This window comes from Antedon bifida, chromosome 2, assembly GCF_963402885.1.
Source record: "Antedon bifida chromosome 2, ecAntBifi1.1, whole genome shotgun sequence".
NCBI lineage: Eukaryota > Metazoa > Echinodermata > Crinoidea > Comatulida > Antedonidae > Antedon > Antedon bifida.
The window spans coordinates 8,156,533-8,175,439 of NC_136227.1; the positions used below are offsets into that span (position 1 = coordinate 8,156,533).

The window sequence follows — 18,907 nt, forward strand, 5'->3', positions numbered from 1 at the left end:
TTTTCGACTTAAAGTGAATAACTTTAATATTACTTTGATATGGCCAATTTAAATTTAGAATATTTTGACCTTCATTTTTTTGTGTTTCAAGGGACAATACATCTTTAAGTTTACAAAAGGGGCTACAAAAGACATGACAAAAAAGTACGAACAAATGTTAATGTTTTTGGAAAAACAATAAAGGGCGCTAGACATGCATTTCATTGGAACATCCAACAGCAGTATTGTGACGTCCATTTGTCAGTTTATTCATTACTTTTCATAGTAAACTTGAGCTAGACTTGAGTTAGACAACAAAGCCAGTCCCTCCCCCTTGATGGAAATCATTATTAACGATTTCGACACAAAACATGGAGAGGCTTCCCCAATTCCTAACACCACTGAAGTTTGCCATTAGAGACTTTTTGATCCATTGAAATCAACCCCTAACATGAACATTTATTTAAAGTTTGATAAAAAAAACACTTGTATTCTATTAATAGAAATTTTGATTAATACATTCTATTTATAGAAAGTTTGAATATAAACAAGCTTAAATTATTCTATTTATAGAAAGCTTGACCAAACAAGTTAAAATTAATATTTTTTATGATAAAACTCAAATTTTAAATTTTATAGAAAGTTTGATTAATAAATTCTATTTATAGAAAGTTTGATTAAACAAGCTTACATTCTATTTATAGAAAGTTTAAGTAATAAAATCTATCTATAGAAAGTTTGATCAAACAAGCATTCTATTTATAGAAAGTTTGATCAAAACAGCTTAAATTCTATTTATAGAAAGTTTGATTAATAACTTCTATTTATAGAAAGTTTGATTAATAAATTCTATTTATAGAAGGTTTGATTAATACATTCTATTTATAGAAAGTTTTATCAAACAAGCTTCAATTTTACTTATAGAAAGTTTTTCTATTTATAGATAGTTTATGAATTGATTGTGTTCAAGTTAATGTGTCTTCATTTCTTAAATATTCGCCGATATCAGCTTGATGGAAAACCACGATGGATATTGGATCGGTGTGTCTGCATTCTTGAGTTGACTTTGCTGCTACGCCAAATCCCTGTAACGTATAAATTAATTAAAATTTATTCAATCAATAAGTTTGAGTATTTAATCAATGAGTTTGAGTATTCAATCAATGAGTTTGAGTATTCAATGAATGAGTTTGAGTATTTAATCAATGAGTTTTAGTATCCAATCAATGAGTTTGAAAATTCAATCAATGAGTATGAGATTCAATCAATGAGTATGAGTATTCAATCAATGAGTATGAGTATTCAATCAATGAGCTTGAGTATTCAATCAATGAGTTTGAGTATTCAATAACAGCTTTTTTGGAAAAGTTTTCAGGGAGTTTACTGTGGTATATTTATGATCTATCTATATTGTCAAACGTTATTATTCTAATATTAATACCAATTATAACAAATGAAACGAAAGTACATACCAGAGGAATATCTGACATTGAATAGACAATGACACCTTGATATTTGGATGTGTTCTCTGTGATTCTACCTAGGCCGCTCTTTAATATATGATTACCATACAGAAATGACTGCTCAGAGCCAGGTTTTACCCACACTTTAAACTGTAAAGAAAAAAAAATGCTTTGTATGGCCATGTGATTACCTCTTTCTCCGCCCCTATGTGATTTTTGTTTGTGTATAATGGGACGTTTGCCACTCAGTTGGTTCAAAATCTGCATAAAACCCCTCCATAATCTCCCTGGATCAAAACTTTAACAAAATCCTGTAAGTACCTTAGCATAAGGTGCAAGAAAATCTAATGCTGTTACATGTAACCTAAACTTCAATGTTTTTGTAAATTTTCCAAAGCAGGTTCCAAAACTCATCAGGTGTTCTCTAGCAATGTTAGCTGCTCTTTTCATGATCAGTTCACTGAATGAATTAAGAAAAAAAGTTAAGTATCAAATATATTCCCATGATGCAGTTGGGTGGTTATGCTTCACAAGGTCATGGGTTCAAATTTTCCTGAATGAATTGTTCATAATACGAGTTTGATAAATTGTTTGGAATTTAATAAAATATCTCATTAGGCCAGTTTGACTAGAGGAATATTTTTTTAGGTAAGTTATTTTCAGATGTTATGGTTGTGAAAATGTGATGCGGTCGACAACTGTTCTCCAAAATGTGACCATAACTTATAAACCTACCTTACGTAATAAACTCTGTCCTTATGGAAACGAAAGCAGTATGTACCGTCAGGCCGATCTATTAGCATCTTGATGTTTTCTCCAATACTTGTAAAATATTTGAAAACAGTTTTATTTAGAGACCTGGCGATTTATACGAGATGATGATATTGACACTAACTAAATGCATTATTAAAATTTGTGGTTTTTTTTGTTTTATAAAAAATGGTTTTACAATATAAATCATAATGTGTGTAGGCCCTATGTTTGTATTTGCATTTGTTTGTAGACTTTGTTTTGTTTTGTAACCTGAATAATATTATTGAATATTAATAAATAATAAAACTTACTATAAAAATATAAAAACAAAATTAAATCGATTTCATATTATAATTTTTATTTTATTATTAAGATTCATTTCAATACATTTTATCTTAATTACATAGAAAATATACAAACTTACTAAAATAAAATAAGTGCAGCTTAGCTTTTTATGCTGTCTATTTAGCTAGGCCTAGCTAGCTAATGAACTTGCTTGTTCCGGACCGGCACTCACTCACTGCATTCCCGCATCTGTCCGGTATGTCACTAAACTAACGACGTCGGTTTAGCCTACTATTATACTATCCCGGTCCGACTCCTAGCCTAGCTAGTTTAGGCCTAGCCTAGTAACTAGGCTGTGTATGTCCTCTACTTGAACTATAAGTAATATAATAAATAAATAATTTACGTACTATTTTGATAATTTTTCAAAGAATATCTTTGTCTCTTCTTCTGTTAAAGGCCTCATTTCCTTTTTATTTTGTTTGGATCCTCTAAAAAAAACAAGCACATGTACGTTTGTGCACTGATGACCCTGCAATGACCTTTTTTAGCTGAACAATCTTACTGCAGTAGTACTAGGCCTACTGTATTGATTAATAACTAAATTGTAATATAATACAAAGTAATATTAATATAAAATAACATTTATATATTTGTTACTACTACGTTAATTATGTTTTTAATAATAAAATCACGGTTTAATAATTATACAAATATAAACTTATATACAAAAAGAGGCGGGGCAAACCACTGCTTATGAATATTCACGTTTCCGTAGATACTGTAGTATGTAAACAAACTCGACGTGCTCTCTGATCTGGTTTTTACATAGTACAGAGAGGAGGAGGAGTGTAGTACTCGTACGTATTTAGAAAATATCATTCTTTGCGAAGTAAATTAAGATGTATAAAGTGTACAGATCAATGCTTAAACAATTACATTAATAGATAATGTTCTGTGCTGGTTTTAAAAGGCGTGAGAAGTACACCAAACTGCTTTGTATTTGGTTAAAACAGATACTCAACTCAGCTGAGCTGGCTGACGGGGATTATCCAGTGAATGAGTGGACTTCTTCCTGTTTGTGTACGGTCAGATGTTAGATGAATGGTCTACTCTACAAAGTTGATGTTCTACATAATACTACTTTGAAGTAGCCTTGTTTTGTTATATGGAAATAATTTCATTTATACTTACTTTATTTTGGAAAAAAATTGTGTTTACTGTAACAACTAACATAGATTATCAATTTGTGCATACATTTTTGTTTTATATTATTTATAACATTGAGAGACATTTAGCAAAATCATGAGTGGTGCAACTGTTGGAATATTAGGATATACTAAAGGTATATGCATGGGTACAACTTCACCCCTATCGACATCAATGATTACAATAAGAGGTAGCAGGCTGACACCAAGAGTATGTCAACCTGGTTCGACATACGAGCTAAATGCTAAACAAAATAGAAGCAATGTAATTCCAACCGTGATACGTCCTTATTCGCACGGCATTTCATTACCGCATATCTCATGGCAGCAATCGCATCGCAATATACAATTATCAGCATCAAATTCTAGAAAAAATTCAGCAATTTTGGATAATACGTCTCCACATTCTAGCTCGACAACAGAATCTGATTATAAAATACAAGCAAGCTCCTTCTCAAACTTTAGAGTACTTGAGACAGATAAAACTGTTTGTGGATCAAAGCTGAAAGATGACAAAAAAGCAGACAAACCATCACCAGTGCAATCGTATACCTCGCTATATTATGAACATTTATTTGATGAGGTTGACAATAGGACGTTGAACTTGGATACAAATACTGGCTGTGCAACTTCCAAAGGTTTGTTTTATTACTGTTATTGGACATTTAAAAAATTCAATGATTACATATTAACTACAGTGCGCCTCTATTAAAGGGACGCCTTCATGATCCAACATGATTATCCAAGTGTCCCCTTAATAATAGGGTTGTCTCCCATATAAGAGTTAGTTTTAGTGTGAAAACATATATGTATTATATTATTGCCTCTTGAAGTATTTTAAAAGCAGTTTTGTCTACTGCAATTTAAAAAAAAAAATTTGTAAATATATTGATTAGAATTTCAGAAATTTTCTTCAAATGGTTTATGGAGACTTTGCTGACAAAAAAAGAATATATGTTTTCTATTTTTAGATTCCAATCATGTCAAGTTAACAAGTCGATCAACCAAGTATTCATCAAAGAAGAAGTCAAATAGTCGTAAAACCAATGGCAGGAAATCACGATGTAGAACTAGAAAAGATGTCAGTAAAAGAGGGAAGTTAAAAATACAGAATAATCAAGTTGTAATCAGTTCCTACAATGCACCATCTAAAAATCCTGTTTTACAAGTTGAAGCAGTCCCAAAACAGAAAACGAGACGAGAGTCGTCTGAAGATGGTGCTGCCATCTCCAGAACAAGTTCAACCACTAAATCCTTCAGTTCGTCAGAGACATCCTTGTGTTCTGATGTCTTCCAAAGAGCTTCCACTATATACACCAAAGCGCCAGTTCTGGAGGGGGATGAGAAGGTGAGAAGGGTGTACTTGTCAGATAAGCAATCTGGTGTTATCAAAGACTGTGGGATGATGTTGCCATGTGCTCCTCCTTGTACACCAACAATTGAACAGCTTAAGAAAGTGGAATATGTTCTTTCTATGAATGACATTCGGGTAAGCAAATCATTCCATTATCAACACTATATTTTTTTCTTTATGTTTTAGGCAGTTATATTCAAGAGGACGGAAGCATTAGGAAATAAGTCATTTTTTGATTTCATGTTATTCACTTTGGCCTGTTTATTTTATTGTTGTACATTTGTACTGTCCTTGGTTTTTTTAATTGAATCTGAAAGGAAATATCACAATAAAAAATTATGATTTTGCATATAAAAAATGACAAACTAAACTGTTAAATTAGCTTCCAGTTTAATATTTTTTTTCCTTTAAATTATGGTTCTATCAGGTAAATATTTTTTTTTTCCAATCCAATTTTGTAAATATCTATTTATGCAGCATTAAAATGGTCTATTTGAACAAATTTAAAAAAAATTCAAAGGGATAATATCTTACATTTTCCAATATTATATTTTTTAATGGTGGTTTTTATGTTTTTTTTATGATGCTATGTTTTACTAAAATTTATTTTATGTTTTTAAAATTTTATTGGTTGTGTTTTCGTTATTGCAGAGTCAAAGAGCGGTAAAGGAACGTCTGTCACAAATTGAAAGCAAGGCGAAGAGAAAAGAACTTGCTAAAAAAGAGGAAGCAAAAAGGACAGAGAAACAATATCTTAAAGAGAAAGAATTACAAAAGAAACAACGACAAAGGCTACAAATATATGCACTCAACAAAATCATGACAGAATTGGAAGAAAATAATTTTAAAAAGTTTTGTGAAATTATGGAAAACAATTTAGATAACTCAGAGAAATCTTCCACTAACAAACAAACCTAAGAAAATATTTTATAATGATAAAATTGATAATTTTAAAATTGATAACCTTTAATCAGCAAAAGCAATGTGTATTTAAAAAAAAAATCATAGCATTATAGTTTTACTATTTATATTTGTAAAAATCATTTGTGCAAAAGATATTAATACTAATAATAAGATTATTTTAATAAACTATTACATAACAATATGGCTTGTAGAAGTGTATTTTTCATATATCATAATTTGTTAAACTGTAGTTTTAAAGATATATTGTCTGAACAAATATTTATATTTTTGTTGAATATGTCATTTGATGTCATGAAGTTATTTACTTTGACCAAAATTGGATTAAAACAAAATTATTTACCTGAAAAAAAACTCAGAAAAAAAGACAAATTGACTGGAAGTCAATGGATTTTGGTTAAATTTTGTTTTTCTATGGAAGTGAATAACTTTTTATCTTTTATAATAGGGACAATAAAACTTTAAATAAAGTTAGGTTCCTTAAAAAAAAAAACCAAAAAACAAAATGATTTCAAACCAAAATCCCCTTTCAATTTTGTTTTTCAAATTCAATTTTTGGTCAAAGTGAATAACTGAAGTATTATTTTCAGGGAGACAAATATATCTTTAAAACTAGAATTTAATTCGTCACTTTGACGAATTATAGGTGATCATTTTTATCATTTTACTGAAATTAATTTTTTTTTAAACATGCACGTACGTTAACATACGATCGGAAAATGTTGATGTATGCCATCCTATTATATGCTTATAGTGCTGAGTTGTGCCTATATGCCATATACAATATGTACAGTATATACTGTATATCTATATACAGTGTAGCATAGGTGAAATTACGGGACACATGTTCTATTTTTTTGGCATGATGACGTTATCAAACTAAACTTTAAGATGACAATTTCGAAAGATAATTAATTGAGCAAAAAAATATAAGATTTGGAAAAAAATTTGGCACGTAGAAGCGCTGTGCGCGCTCTTTGAATTGTGTATAACTTTGACGAAAAATATGAAAAAACTACTTTTTCACTTCAACTGGCCATATGTTAACGTCACAACATCCGATAGGCTTAATTTTTATATGAATTAATATCTACATTTCATCAGCTTTCATAATAAATTATAATCATCAAGGTAACCTTCAATTCTGAAGAGCTGTAAGATATTCAAATTTACTGCGAAGGTGAAATTACACGGCCTACGTTATTCAAGTTTTTACGCGTGATGACGTCATTAAAATGAAGATAGTGTCAACTCATGATAAAGATAATTAATTAAGCAAGCACATACTGAAAGTTGTGCGAAATTCGAGCACACATAACCAAGATGCGCTCTGTTGAATGTGATAATCTACACAAAAAGATAACAAATCCTAATTTTTAAATTCAAGTGGCCATTTGATGACGTCAAAACATTTTGTACGTAAAATGTGTACATGAATTCATATCTACAACTCAATGGCTTCCAGAATAAGTTAAAAAAATCGGGGGTCATCTTGCATTCTGAAGAATTATTTTCATTTTAAAAAAGACCTATTTTTCACCATTTTCAGAACTTTTGTAAAATAAATGTGCGCATTTTGTCATTTTTAACGTGCTCGTATAGCGTTATTTTAAGTCGGAACTGACTCAAATTTGGTGAATGTACTAAGGATGGTGAGTAGAATGAGATTTGTAAAAAAAATTCATATTTTTTACGCTTTTTAAGTATCGCGCGCGCAAAAACGCATTTTTGCGCAGTAATTTTTTGAAACACGCAAATGGCCTAATTCATGCTCTAAATTGATCAAAACTTAATTTTGAGCGTTTTAAATTTTTAACGCGCGATATCACGCGCATGAACCTACGTGCGCGTGCTTTTTTTTTGCTAATATTTTTACCCTTGATCTGAAGTTTACGTGTAGTGAATGTCATTAATATGTGATAATGAATTATGGAGATATGATTGATAATGTGATTTCGCAAAATGGCGTATAAATGTCGTCACGGATGAGTGATCACGCTGGAAAGCTTATTAGGATTAAGTTGTATTATTTGAAAGATATTCTGAAATTTTTGTAATCATTGACATTAAACTTTTTGAGATAATTGTTACACAAAATAGTGTACAGAAACAATAAAAAGAAAAAAAATAATAAAAAAAAAAATAATAATAAAGATTTTATACAATAACAATAGGTGATCATTTTATTCTAAATGATCACCTAATTATTGAAATTATTACAAATACTATAACATGCTGCTCCATTTATTTTTATTTGACAAAATATAATATTCACACACTGGCATGATGATAACATCGCTACAAATTACAAATATACTACATTTTTCGACAAATAAAATGTGGTACACTAAGGTTTTCTTGGTCTATGCTGCATTTACAGAAACTTTTTACTTTTTACAAAGATTGTATTGAAAGTGTTACAATACAACACAGATTTAGAAACTCAATTTGAACAACAGTTTATCACTTTTGACGCAGAATAAATTTTAGTATATTTTGCAAACAATGTTTTAAAAATTTATCGTAACCATGATGCAACACAAAATATTTACATACCCTATATAGCATTATTCTTCTTAATTATGGCAAAATAGCCATTTCTTAATTTAATTGGGAACTTGATTTTGAATCGTCCATCCATTTTCAATAGAATGCGAGAATGAGAATGCCATAGTGCCATTTCATGTTGTGACAACTACCTTTCAAAGTGGATGTTATTGGCCGCAATGTACAGATGCGAGAATAAGCAAAATTGTATACAACTAAACAGGCATCATTCCTTCAAACATGAAGGTACAGGAATGCACTTTCTGGTGGCCACCATAACAAACTCATATTAATGCCTTTTTTGTTTTTTTTTATTTTGTAGCATTAATAAATTCACAACTCTTCCTTAGTAGATAGAGCCACGTTTTGAAGTGAGGCAAACCACCAATCAGTGGCAATAAAAATACCTTCCTTGAATTTGTATAAAACCTACATACGGATCACCTCCTTTTATTCACTTTTCTGCGGGCAGCATATTTCTTTCGGTCCCTGGCTATCGTTCCACCGGCCCCTACAGAAAAATTTTGATTCTGTCCTGTTGGCGTCATGAAACCACCGGAACCAAAGTTTGGTGCAGGAGACACTCCTGAAAACAAACAAATACATTAAATATCTCTTAATAAAGGTGTCATGATCAGCGGACACAATCTTAAAGGTCATTAAGAATCACTGTGTCAAGCAAATGCAAGAGTGCAGAGAAGGTGCTATGTTTTTCTCATGAATGTTTCATTGTTTCCTGTTATGTTACAACTTTGTTTTCACTTTCTAAGGAGTTGCCGGATATGGTATTTCATTGGTTAAACTACCTAACTACTGAAAAAAGTCTGTCTTTTATAGCAGAAATTTGTCAAATTTTGTATCTGGCAATTTTAAGGGAAATTCATGTTTTTTTGTCACGATTTCTGTTAAACACATTTGTTTTATTTACACTACCAGATATTATATTTAAAATGTATGCCTGTACCTGAGCTTAAATGCAATTCTCCTGGTCTATATTTGAACTAATAAGAAAGGGTTGTTTCACTCTATTAGCAATATTTTTTGGATATTTTTTAAATAGTCTCCTACCTGATCCACCAAAGTTGAAGCCCTGTTTCGCATTATCACTCTGTCCAAATGATGGAGCCATTTGCTGGGAAGCAGCTGGAGTTGCTGCTTGGCCAAATCCGCCAAAAGAAGGCGTAGCAGAAGGAGCACCAAACTGAAAGCCTGTGTTAGCACCTTGACTGGACGCTTGACCAAAGGCCGGCTGAGAAGAACTCTGACTGAATGAAGGAACTGCTTGAGCAGGTTGTCCAAACATGTTAGTTTGATTTGGTTGACCGAAGCTATTTGCTGCAGACGGTGCAAAGGTCGGTTTACTCGTTTGTCCAAATGCGGAGCCACTGGACTGTCCGAACCCGGTCATACTCTGTGTAGTCTGGCCAAACGCTGGTGTTGCTTGAGCTTGACTGAACATCCCACCAGATTGAGTGCTTTGAAGATTAGTGGGATTTGATTGGCCAAATTGAAAGCCACTACTTGGTGCTTGCAAAGTCCCTACAGTAAAAATACACAAGAATATTATATTAATACTATAGAACTACTAACCATTCCATAAGAATGGAACAGTCCACATGTCTATTAAACGCCAAGTATTCTTATATTGTTTGGTTTTATACAGGTGGTACAGTAATAATTTCAAAACAGAAAGGTCACACAGAGAGGTCATAAAAGAGGAAGTTTACATGAAACATAGAGCCAATGTTCTGTAACTTATGGTAAATTTGACCAAATAAAGTTTCTAAATATCTTGGGACAAGCTGTAAAATTCATTATTTGGTGTTTATTATTATACATTGGGTAAAGTTCAAATTTGAAGGCATTGTGACTTCATTATTTTACTTACCAAAATTTAAACCGGTTCTGGCTCCTGCTGTCATTGTATTTGAGGTGTTTTTAGTGGTGCTTGATCCAAAATTAAAACCACCACTGTTGCCAGTTGTACCTGAAGCAATGCCTGAAGCAATACCAGATGGCATACCAGATGTAATACCAGAGAAAACACCAGAAGTAGAGGAACTCTTAGCACCAAAGGCAAATGCAGGTGTAGAAGCTTGACCACCTGTTGATACGGACGTTACACCTGGTTGGAAGTTAAATCCACCTTGAGGTGGTTTGCTTTTGTTGGGTGCACCAAAGATTGGGTTAAATGTTTGTTTAGGTGGCGTCATCGCTGATGACATGGATGGAAGGCTATCACCAAATATCGGTTTAAACGTACTCTTTTGCGATTGTGAAGAAACACTATTAGTAATCCCTGACGGAAACAATCCAGATGATTGACCAGACAAATTACCGGAGCTGCCAGTGGCTTTAAACTGGAAGGAGGATGAGGATGCTTGTTGAGCTGGAGTGGATGGGGCGCTTGCACCAGTCGTAGTGGCACCAAAAATATTTGAGCTCACTGTTGCACCACCAAATGAACCTGTGTTACCAGTTATAGAACCACTGGATGTTGTGAAACTTGGTAAATTCATTGACTTATTCTGTTCTTTACTAGTTTGGTTGTTACTATTGGTGGTCATTGATCCACCAAATGTGAAGCTACCAGTTGAAGTCGATGGCACGCTGGTAGGTTGGTTAAGGGATGGACTGCTTCCAAGAACAGTTCCTCCAACTGGAAATTTAGCACTAGCAGCACTGTCACCAGTTCCACCAAACTTGAATCCTTGTCCAGCACTAGATAATGATGTAGAACCAGTTTGAGAGGAAGGTTTAGGTTCACTGATTCCAAACTGAAATCCTGAAGGAGTATTTGAAGCACTCTTAGTTGATAGATCTGGATTCAAAGAAGTAGTGGTTTTGGTAGCCGCTGGTATGACCTTTGAACTGGTACCGAAGTTGATTACTGGCGTAGTACCTTGTGTTGATGAGACTGGTGTCATTCCAAGTCCACCTGTTGATAATTTCTGCCCAAGAGTTCCAGTTGTGAGAGAACCAGTCTTGGCAGTAGTGGATGTTAAGAGATTTGAAGGAGGAATGGTAGAAGCAGATGGCTTTCCAAGACCTTGCAAGAAAGTAGGCATAGCTGAACTGGCACCAGTTTGCTGGGTTAACAATCCTGAAGTCTTCACAGGTTCTTGTTGACTAGGCTGTTTGATTAACGATGTTAGCTGTGGTAGTCCTTTTCCAGTCGTTGACGTCTCAATATTAAGTGACGGGGTATTTGTCTGGGTTCCCAAAACATTACCAGATCCTTCTACTTTAGTATTTATTTTTAATTTAGTTTGCTCTATAAAAAAAACACACACAGATAATTAAATCGTTTTAAAACGGTAAAAAGTCCATAACTGGGAGAATATTGAGTTCTTTCTACACTATAAAACTTTATGTGACAAAAAAATGTGATATGCCCATATGGACAGAATGTGATATTTTTCTTTTTATTTGGGCATATCACTATCATATTTTGGCAAATTACACTTTTTTGTCAAACTATTTTAATAGTGTAGACAGAGCTTTAGTTTTAATTGCTTCAAACAAGTTTTGGTTTCAGACACTTTAATCAATTTAGACAGTTTTTGTAATGTTTATGATTAAGGGTTAGGGTTGACTTAACTCACCAAGTTCATCCTGTTCTTTAAGTTCTTGCCTAAGGAGTTTCACTCGTTGTTCCGCTTGGTATCTCGTCTCAGCCAAGTCTTTCGCTGTGAATTCAAATGATGTACTTGAAGGCTATAAATAAAAATATAATTCTGTAAGTGGATACAAACAATAAATAAATTTAAAGTTTACTGTACTTATAAACTTTATAACTGGATCGGCAACTTTAAAACTGTGGTACTCGGAGTACACAGAGTTACTGTTTTAAACAATCAGGAATGGTTTGAGGACCTGTAAATACCTGTTGCCAATTTTCTCTTTTTTTATATTTATATTTTAATATATCTATGGGTTATGACTTCACTTACAATAAAATGATCATTTTATTTATTAGTCGCACATGGGTTGGTCATATTTATGCAGCTGGCCTTCCTAATTATTTTACTCACTACGAATATACTGCTTCCTATGGCGCTGAATGTTGGCATTTTCCGATGACCCTGTGTCCTTTTAAGCTTTGGCTGACCGTCCGATTCAGTTTCAGAGCTTTTAACTTTTTCTTGATCATGTTTTTTTGCAGATTGGTTTGAAGATTTACCAACTATTGATACAGACACTTCTTTACTGTAATAAAAATATTACTTGAATTATTAAAACAATTTATAACATGGGGTCAAGGATGTAGCCAATCAGATGCGCTGAAATGAGTCATGTGTGCGCTCTTTATTTTTTCACTATCATGCACTGAAGTGAAAAAATAAACACACACCACTTGTATATCTTGTCCATTTTGCTAGGCCTAGGCGGTAATTTGGTAGCCGAGCAGTGGTACTTGACGTGTTAGGTCTAACTTCTTTCTAGGCCAGGTAAATGAAAATAGTAAATTTGTATGTTATAGGAGCAATCTCGGGTATTCGCAATGTTGTGCATGTCACACCATTGTAAATACCCTCAAGTGCGCCTCATCTCCACAAACACTCTGACTTGTGTATTATTTGTGAATTACTTTTAATGTTGCACAATTCAAACCGACCAAAAATTTTAACCTAGTACATTTTACGAGGCGAGTAGGTGGTTACCCAGGTGTACTAGTACACACAAAGCCACAGTCACACACAGCCATTATCTAGGGAGCCGCACATCCTTCAGGCTATTTAAGATTGCCACTTACATATTGGTATTTGGTAACTTTTTCTCCTGCAAAGCATGAATAAACTTCTTAGAAGGAACAACATCATCCTCCTCCAATACAGTCTCTTCAAATAATCTTTTTTTCTGTTAACAAATTAATTTTTATTATTTTATTTATTTTGTTATTTGCTCCATTTCATTCCATTATTTAATTTCATAATCTGTGCATGAAATAAAAAAACACATTTTAGAAATTCTAAAAAAAAAACTGACTAAGTCAAAAGATCATACTAAAATAGTCACAAAAATTACATAATTTTTAACAAAAAACATTCCGTCAACTGTATAAAGTCAAAGTCTAAAATCTATAGTCACAACTGTCGTCTATGAAGGGAACACTAGGTGAGCAGGTGGTTTATACACAATACCACAAATTTAATTTTGTTATCATTGGAGAAATTACCTCAATGCAAATAGAGGCTTTGAACTACACTATTGATTACTCATTGCCCAATCAACACGTAGGCTTAACTTGACAATAGCCACTTTTTGGCAAAAACAAGATTCAATACTGTTTGTTTGACAAATTACCTCATAGATAGAGGCTTTAAAACTATACAATACAATGGATTAAAAAGATCCAATACACTAATATCGAGTAGAGATAATTGTATTTTCTTGTATTTTTGTGTTTAATCGCATTTTTAATTGTCTCCTACACTATAAATAGCTTCTGAAATATAGGTGTCAAAAGGTTTCGTTATCAGAATTCACTTTATTCTAAAAAAACACGGTAAAAACTCACATTATTGGAAGCTAATCTAGAGGAGCTAAACGAACTGAATATAGCGTTGCGTGGCGTCTTTGATACAATCCCATAATTCATGCTAAGACGAGGCTGATTAACAGCTACCTTCTGACTGACTTCATTGTTGGAGACGTTGTTGTCAACGGTGAGCAGAGGAGAAGGTGTCCTTCTAAAGTTGATTTCATTTCGCCTAGCATCAAATAAATGTTAAGGAGTTAGTTTTTAAACTAAAGAGTAAAGCAACAATTAACAGTGTTTTGAAGGTGCAATGCAATATTATTGTCATTTGATTGCCGAGGATTGTGGGTCACATGATATTAAAATAAATGTTCAATTGCACTCTTAATGACATCATTGAGAGTGCAAATTGTCATTATATGTGCGCGAGTACTGCATTTTCGTTTTTTCATGTTTATTTTTTGCTACACAGTGAGTGAGCAACCACACACGACATGAGGCTAGCTGTCATTGACTGATCATGATTGACCCACATGTAGTGTATGCCGTCTATAATTGTTCTACTCCGCTTCCAAAATTGATTGAAAGATCAGGGACATTTTTCAGGTGTGCTATTCAAAAACTCAACTGATTTTTAAGGTTAGGTTAACCGTAGCTTACAGTTTCTTAGTTTTGTTATTATCTTCTGTTAACTTTGCTTCAGAACGATCCTTCTCTGAATTCACAGATCGTTTACGACATTTTCTGATTGCGGATATCACGCTCTCTTTACTGCAAGGGTCAGCTTTTATTTCTGCATCTAATTTCCTGAACCTAAAAAATTGGATATTTATAAGAATGTTCAAGAAGTACTGTATGTAGTTTTAGAATACGCATGTGCATATTGGAGATTCAGAAATAAGGGGTGAAAGGTCATGGCAAATACGTCTCAAACATCTCAAAATTTTGGTGAAGGATATCTCATGCACAAACATGTTGCAGCATAAACTCAAGTTCAACAGGTCATAAGTAGACCTATATGGCAGCCTCGGTATTGCTGAGAATTTTACGCCTACGTACCTTTACATTTACACAGAAAGTCAGGTGTAATAATTTAAATACTGGAAATTCTTAATTCCACAATAACATTATGCACTTGTCAATGGTATGACGCATTATATGACACCCGGGGAGAGGTGAGTCATTTTTCCAATGTGCATCACACCTTATGTATAACTATGGATTAAGGATATGCAAAACGATTTTCCAACGCGCTTGCCTATACTAAAGCACTGCTGCCAATCAAACAAACACACTCACTGAACTCTGTGTCTCTAACCGCGGCCTTCATAGAACGCTGCGAATCAACTGTTACATTTTTTTAGAACAAAACGTAGCCATGTAGTCTAACAGTATCTGTATGAAGAGTAAAAGAATGGTTGGACTTACAGGGCAATCGGTGACCGGACAACATCTGGACTGGCTATCTTTATCTTTACTGGACTTACGATACGTTTTGAGAGGTTTAAAATTCTTGGGCTTGCTCGAAGGCCTGAACGATCTTCATTGCTTTGAAAGTTCCTAAAAGCATTAGATGTGAGCCTTGACATATTTGGTTGAGGCCTATGGCAACTATGAACTTCTTGCTATAAAAGTAGAGCCTAGAAGAACAAAGGAGAAAAAAATATGTTTTTTATTAGATTTGTTAGTTCGTTCGTTTTTATTTCACAATGCATCAAACTTAATAGTTTTACAAAATAATTAAAAGTATTAAATAAAAAATGCAAAGCCTGGAAAAGACCAAATAAGCTCAATATAGAGCTTTAAGCCTGGTTTCAAAATACATTAATAATTGTATCAAATACAATAAACAATAATTAAATATATAGATTATCATCAAATTATGACACATTTACTTTTAGTCTAGGTAGGCCCAAATATGGTAGTGATATGCCCAAATATTGTAGTTTTATATGACATCATCACGTCCATATATGGGCACATCACACTTTTTGTCACATATAGTGTGATAGAGTGTAGGCTAAGCATGTAATTGAAATGATATAATTTATGAAGAAGTTATTACTTTCATAAAATATAAATCGCCCTCCAATTACATTTTGGAACCTAGCCTAGGATTAGACGAGTGAGAAACCACACATCGCTTGTCTCACGTAGAATACTGTACATACGTATCTTCCTGAGCGGTAACCAAATAAATGAGGAAATAATAATTATAATTTATTGAAACTTCACTCTTATTTATATTATTCAAAAATGTAAATTTTTTGTGGATTAAAATGTGCGTCCATTAAAATGAAAAAAATGCTAAAAAATTAAACGTTTAATAAATAATAATAAAATAGGCCTAGGCCTAGAAAATGGTTATCTTGATCACCGAAAGGATAATAGCCTGGCCCTAGAGGCCTACTACTAGGCCTAGGGGTTTACGATGAAATCGGTCGCGTCTGAAATCGGTCGCGTTTGAAATCGGTCGCGATAAAATCAACTTCCGGTATTTTGTATGGCGCGCCGCTAGAGCTATACTTTTGATGAAATCGGTCGCGTTTGAAATCGGTCGCGCTATTTTGTATGGATCGAGCGGGATGCATGCTAGAGCGGGATAAACATTTTTCGTTTATATAGATTTAATTGCTATTTTTTAGGAACTAGATTATTTAAGTGGATATTTTTTACTTGGTTAATAAATATTTATTATCAATCATTAAATTAATTTTTTTTTTTTTGTATTTCACAGGTCTCGGAGAAGGACTGTGTCAGTTCAAAATGGCCATTTCTAAACACGTTTAAATATTATATTAGGCATAATGTTATATTAGGCATATAATAATTTACCTCTATTTATATGTACTGTAATTAATATATTATATAGAGAATATACGTCTGCCGTGTCTTTTATTATGCAAACAATTACGTAAAAGAGAACAATTTATTTAAAAACAATAATTTTTACAATATAGCCCGTAAAGTCAGCGTATCCATTTTTATACTTATGCATACTGTGGCAGATTATATCATATCCATGTCGTTAACAACATACTATTCGATCACCTTATTTTTATTTCTATTTTATTTCTATCCGTTATGTAGGATAATATTAAGTGTATAATGATTATTGTTGAGGCAAATCACGTGTATATTTTTATTTCTGAGGTTTAAAATAGTTGTTAGTAAAATGATCATTATATGCGAATGGTTAAAAGGCGAGTAACTGAAATAACCCCCCACATAAGCCATATCGGAGATGCGCCTTCTATGATCGTGCAGCTGTTTCCTCTAACACAATACGTTATTTTGCTGACGGGGTTTCCCCTTTTTAAAAAACACGCACTTGTTAGTGTGTCAACTCATGGACAAAACACGTACGATCGTTGTCCATGGCGAGGTAAAGATGACAGTTGTGATTTATATATAATTTACGTATATACGTCGGCGATACTATAGATTTTAATTTGAATATCTTTTATTCCTTCATTTATAATACAGTAATCATTTAATGTAAATTTAAGTAAGTGCAACTCAGTGTCTCACATTCATACGCCGTTCGTAAATATAAATGTTTAAATATCAGTGCAGATTACCTCTTTGAGAATCGTGTCCACCTTTATTATCCATACATTATTATTCTCACATCAATCATTGTACATCATAGTCCTACTGTAGGCCGGTAGATTGATTTATAACGGCATATTATCTATATATTTTATTAATATCCTAAAACCATACGTAATTGTTTGCATAATTATGAATAAAAGACACGACAGACGTATATTCTCTATATAATATATTAATTACAGTACATATAAATAGAGGTAAATTATTATATGCCTTATATAATATTATGCCTAATATAATATTTAAACGTGTTTATAAATGGCCATTTTGAACAGACACAGTCCTTCTCCGAGACCTGTGAAATACAAAAAAAAAAATTAATTTAATGATTAACAATAAATATTTATTAACCAAATAAAAAATATCCACATAAATAATCTAGTTCCTAACAAATATCAATTAAATATATATAAACGAAAAATGTATATCCCGCTCTAGCAGGCATCCCGCTCGATCCATACAAAATAGCGCGACCGATTTCAAACGCGACCGATTTCAAACGCGACCGATATAATCAAAAGTATAGCTCTAGCGGCGCGCCATACAAAATACCGGAAGTTGATTTTATCGCGATTTCAAACGCGACCGATTTCAAGCGCGACCGATTTCATCTGACACCGGCCTAGGCTAGGCTGTTTTTTCTGTCTTCTCTCTTACTCATTTATAGCATATAGTAGGCTGCAAGACACCGGCTTGCTAGGCCTAGCTAGCCAGGCCTGCTAGACCTATCTAGGGCCTAGTAGGCCTCCTAGCTAGGTAGGCCCTAGCTAGCTAGTCAGTAGGCATAGCCTAGTTAGGCTAGGCCTAGCCTAGTAGTAGTTGCCTTGCTACTCTTACACTGGATGCTAGCCTAGGCTAGGGCTAGTCAATTATTAGGCCCACTTGAGTAATAATAATTATCACCGAACTGACAGTGACACCCACCTACGCTGCCATGAGTTTGTTAAAGAACATTCAAATATGAAAGCGAAGTACTAGCCTAGGCTAGGCCTAACCGAGAAGAGGGGTTTTGTGGTCTTCTTTCAGCGAAGCCGAAGTGCCGCATGATCCGCTTTTTGCACCAAAAAAAAAAATTATCTCTCGGGAACTATTTCATATGTTAGAGGGCGCTCACTAATTCTCAGTAGAGTCGAGTCGCGTTTGCACGCGACTAAAAATCCCCGAAAAAAAATACAACTTTAACGAACTTTATTTAGAACAAAAATGTATAATATACATATGTGTGTAATTTAAAGATGAAAAATAGTCAACCAGAACTTGCCCATTGGTGAAACGGAAAAGTTAGTGAAATTATTAAAAC

At 33.3% G+C, this 18,907-nt stretch overlaps 3 protein-coding genes across 4 annotated transcripts; 1 reads left to right on the forward strand and 2 right to left on the reverse strand.

Moving 5' to 3' along the window:
- Positions 1-791: 791 nt before the first annotated feature.
- On the reverse strand, positions 792-3,033 carry LOC144834984 (60S ribosome subunit biogenesis protein NIP7 homolog). Its single transcript, XM_078689990.1, has 5 exons — positions 2,891-3,033; positions 2,178-2,264; positions 1,764-1,902; positions 1,452-1,592; positions 792-1,064 (listed from the first exon to the last, which is right to left on the reverse strand). Exons 1-5 carry the CDS (start codon positions 2,944-2,946, stop codon positions 945-947), a joined length of 543 nt encoding a protein of 180 aa, XP_078546116.1. The 5' UTR covers positions 2,947-3,033; the 3' UTR covers positions 792-944.
- A 166-nt stretch (positions 3,034-3,199) lies between these two features.
- Positions 3,200-6,145, forward strand: LOC144834983 (uncharacterized). Of its 2 annotated transcripts, XM_078689989.1 has the most exons (4): positions 3,200-3,630; positions 4,154-4,326; positions 4,660-5,177; positions 5,694-6,145. In XM_078689989.1, exons 1-4 carry the CDS (start codon positions 3,581-3,583, stop codon positions 5,958-5,960), a joined length of 1,008 nt encoding a protein of 335 aa, XP_078546115.1. In that variant the 5' UTR covers positions 3,200-3,580; the 3' UTR covers positions 5,961-6,145. The 2 variants fall into 2 exon arrangements, with proteins under 2 accessions (XP_078546115.1, XP_078546114.1); XM_078689988.1 differs by lacking the exon at positions 3,200-3,630 and having other exon boundaries at positions 3,637-4,326.
- A 2,051-nt stretch (positions 6,146-8,196) lies between these two features.
- Positions 8,197-18,657, reverse strand: LOC144836160 (uncharacterized). The gene is made up of 10 exons (XM_078691380.1): positions 18,532-18,657; positions 15,421-15,632; positions 14,653-14,805; positions 14,032-14,224; positions 13,267-13,370; positions 12,545-12,719; positions 12,116-12,227; positions 10,399-11,784; positions 9,579-10,049; positions 8,197-9,096 (listed from the first exon to the last, which is right to left on the reverse strand). Exons 2-10 carry the CDS (start codon positions 15,579-15,581, stop codon positions 8,951-8,953), a joined length of 2,901 nt encoding a protein of 966 aa, XP_078547506.1. The 5' UTR covers positions 15,582-15,632; positions 18,532-18,657; the 3' UTR covers positions 8,197-8,950.
- Between the last annotated feature and the right edge of the window lie 250 nt (positions 18,658-18,907).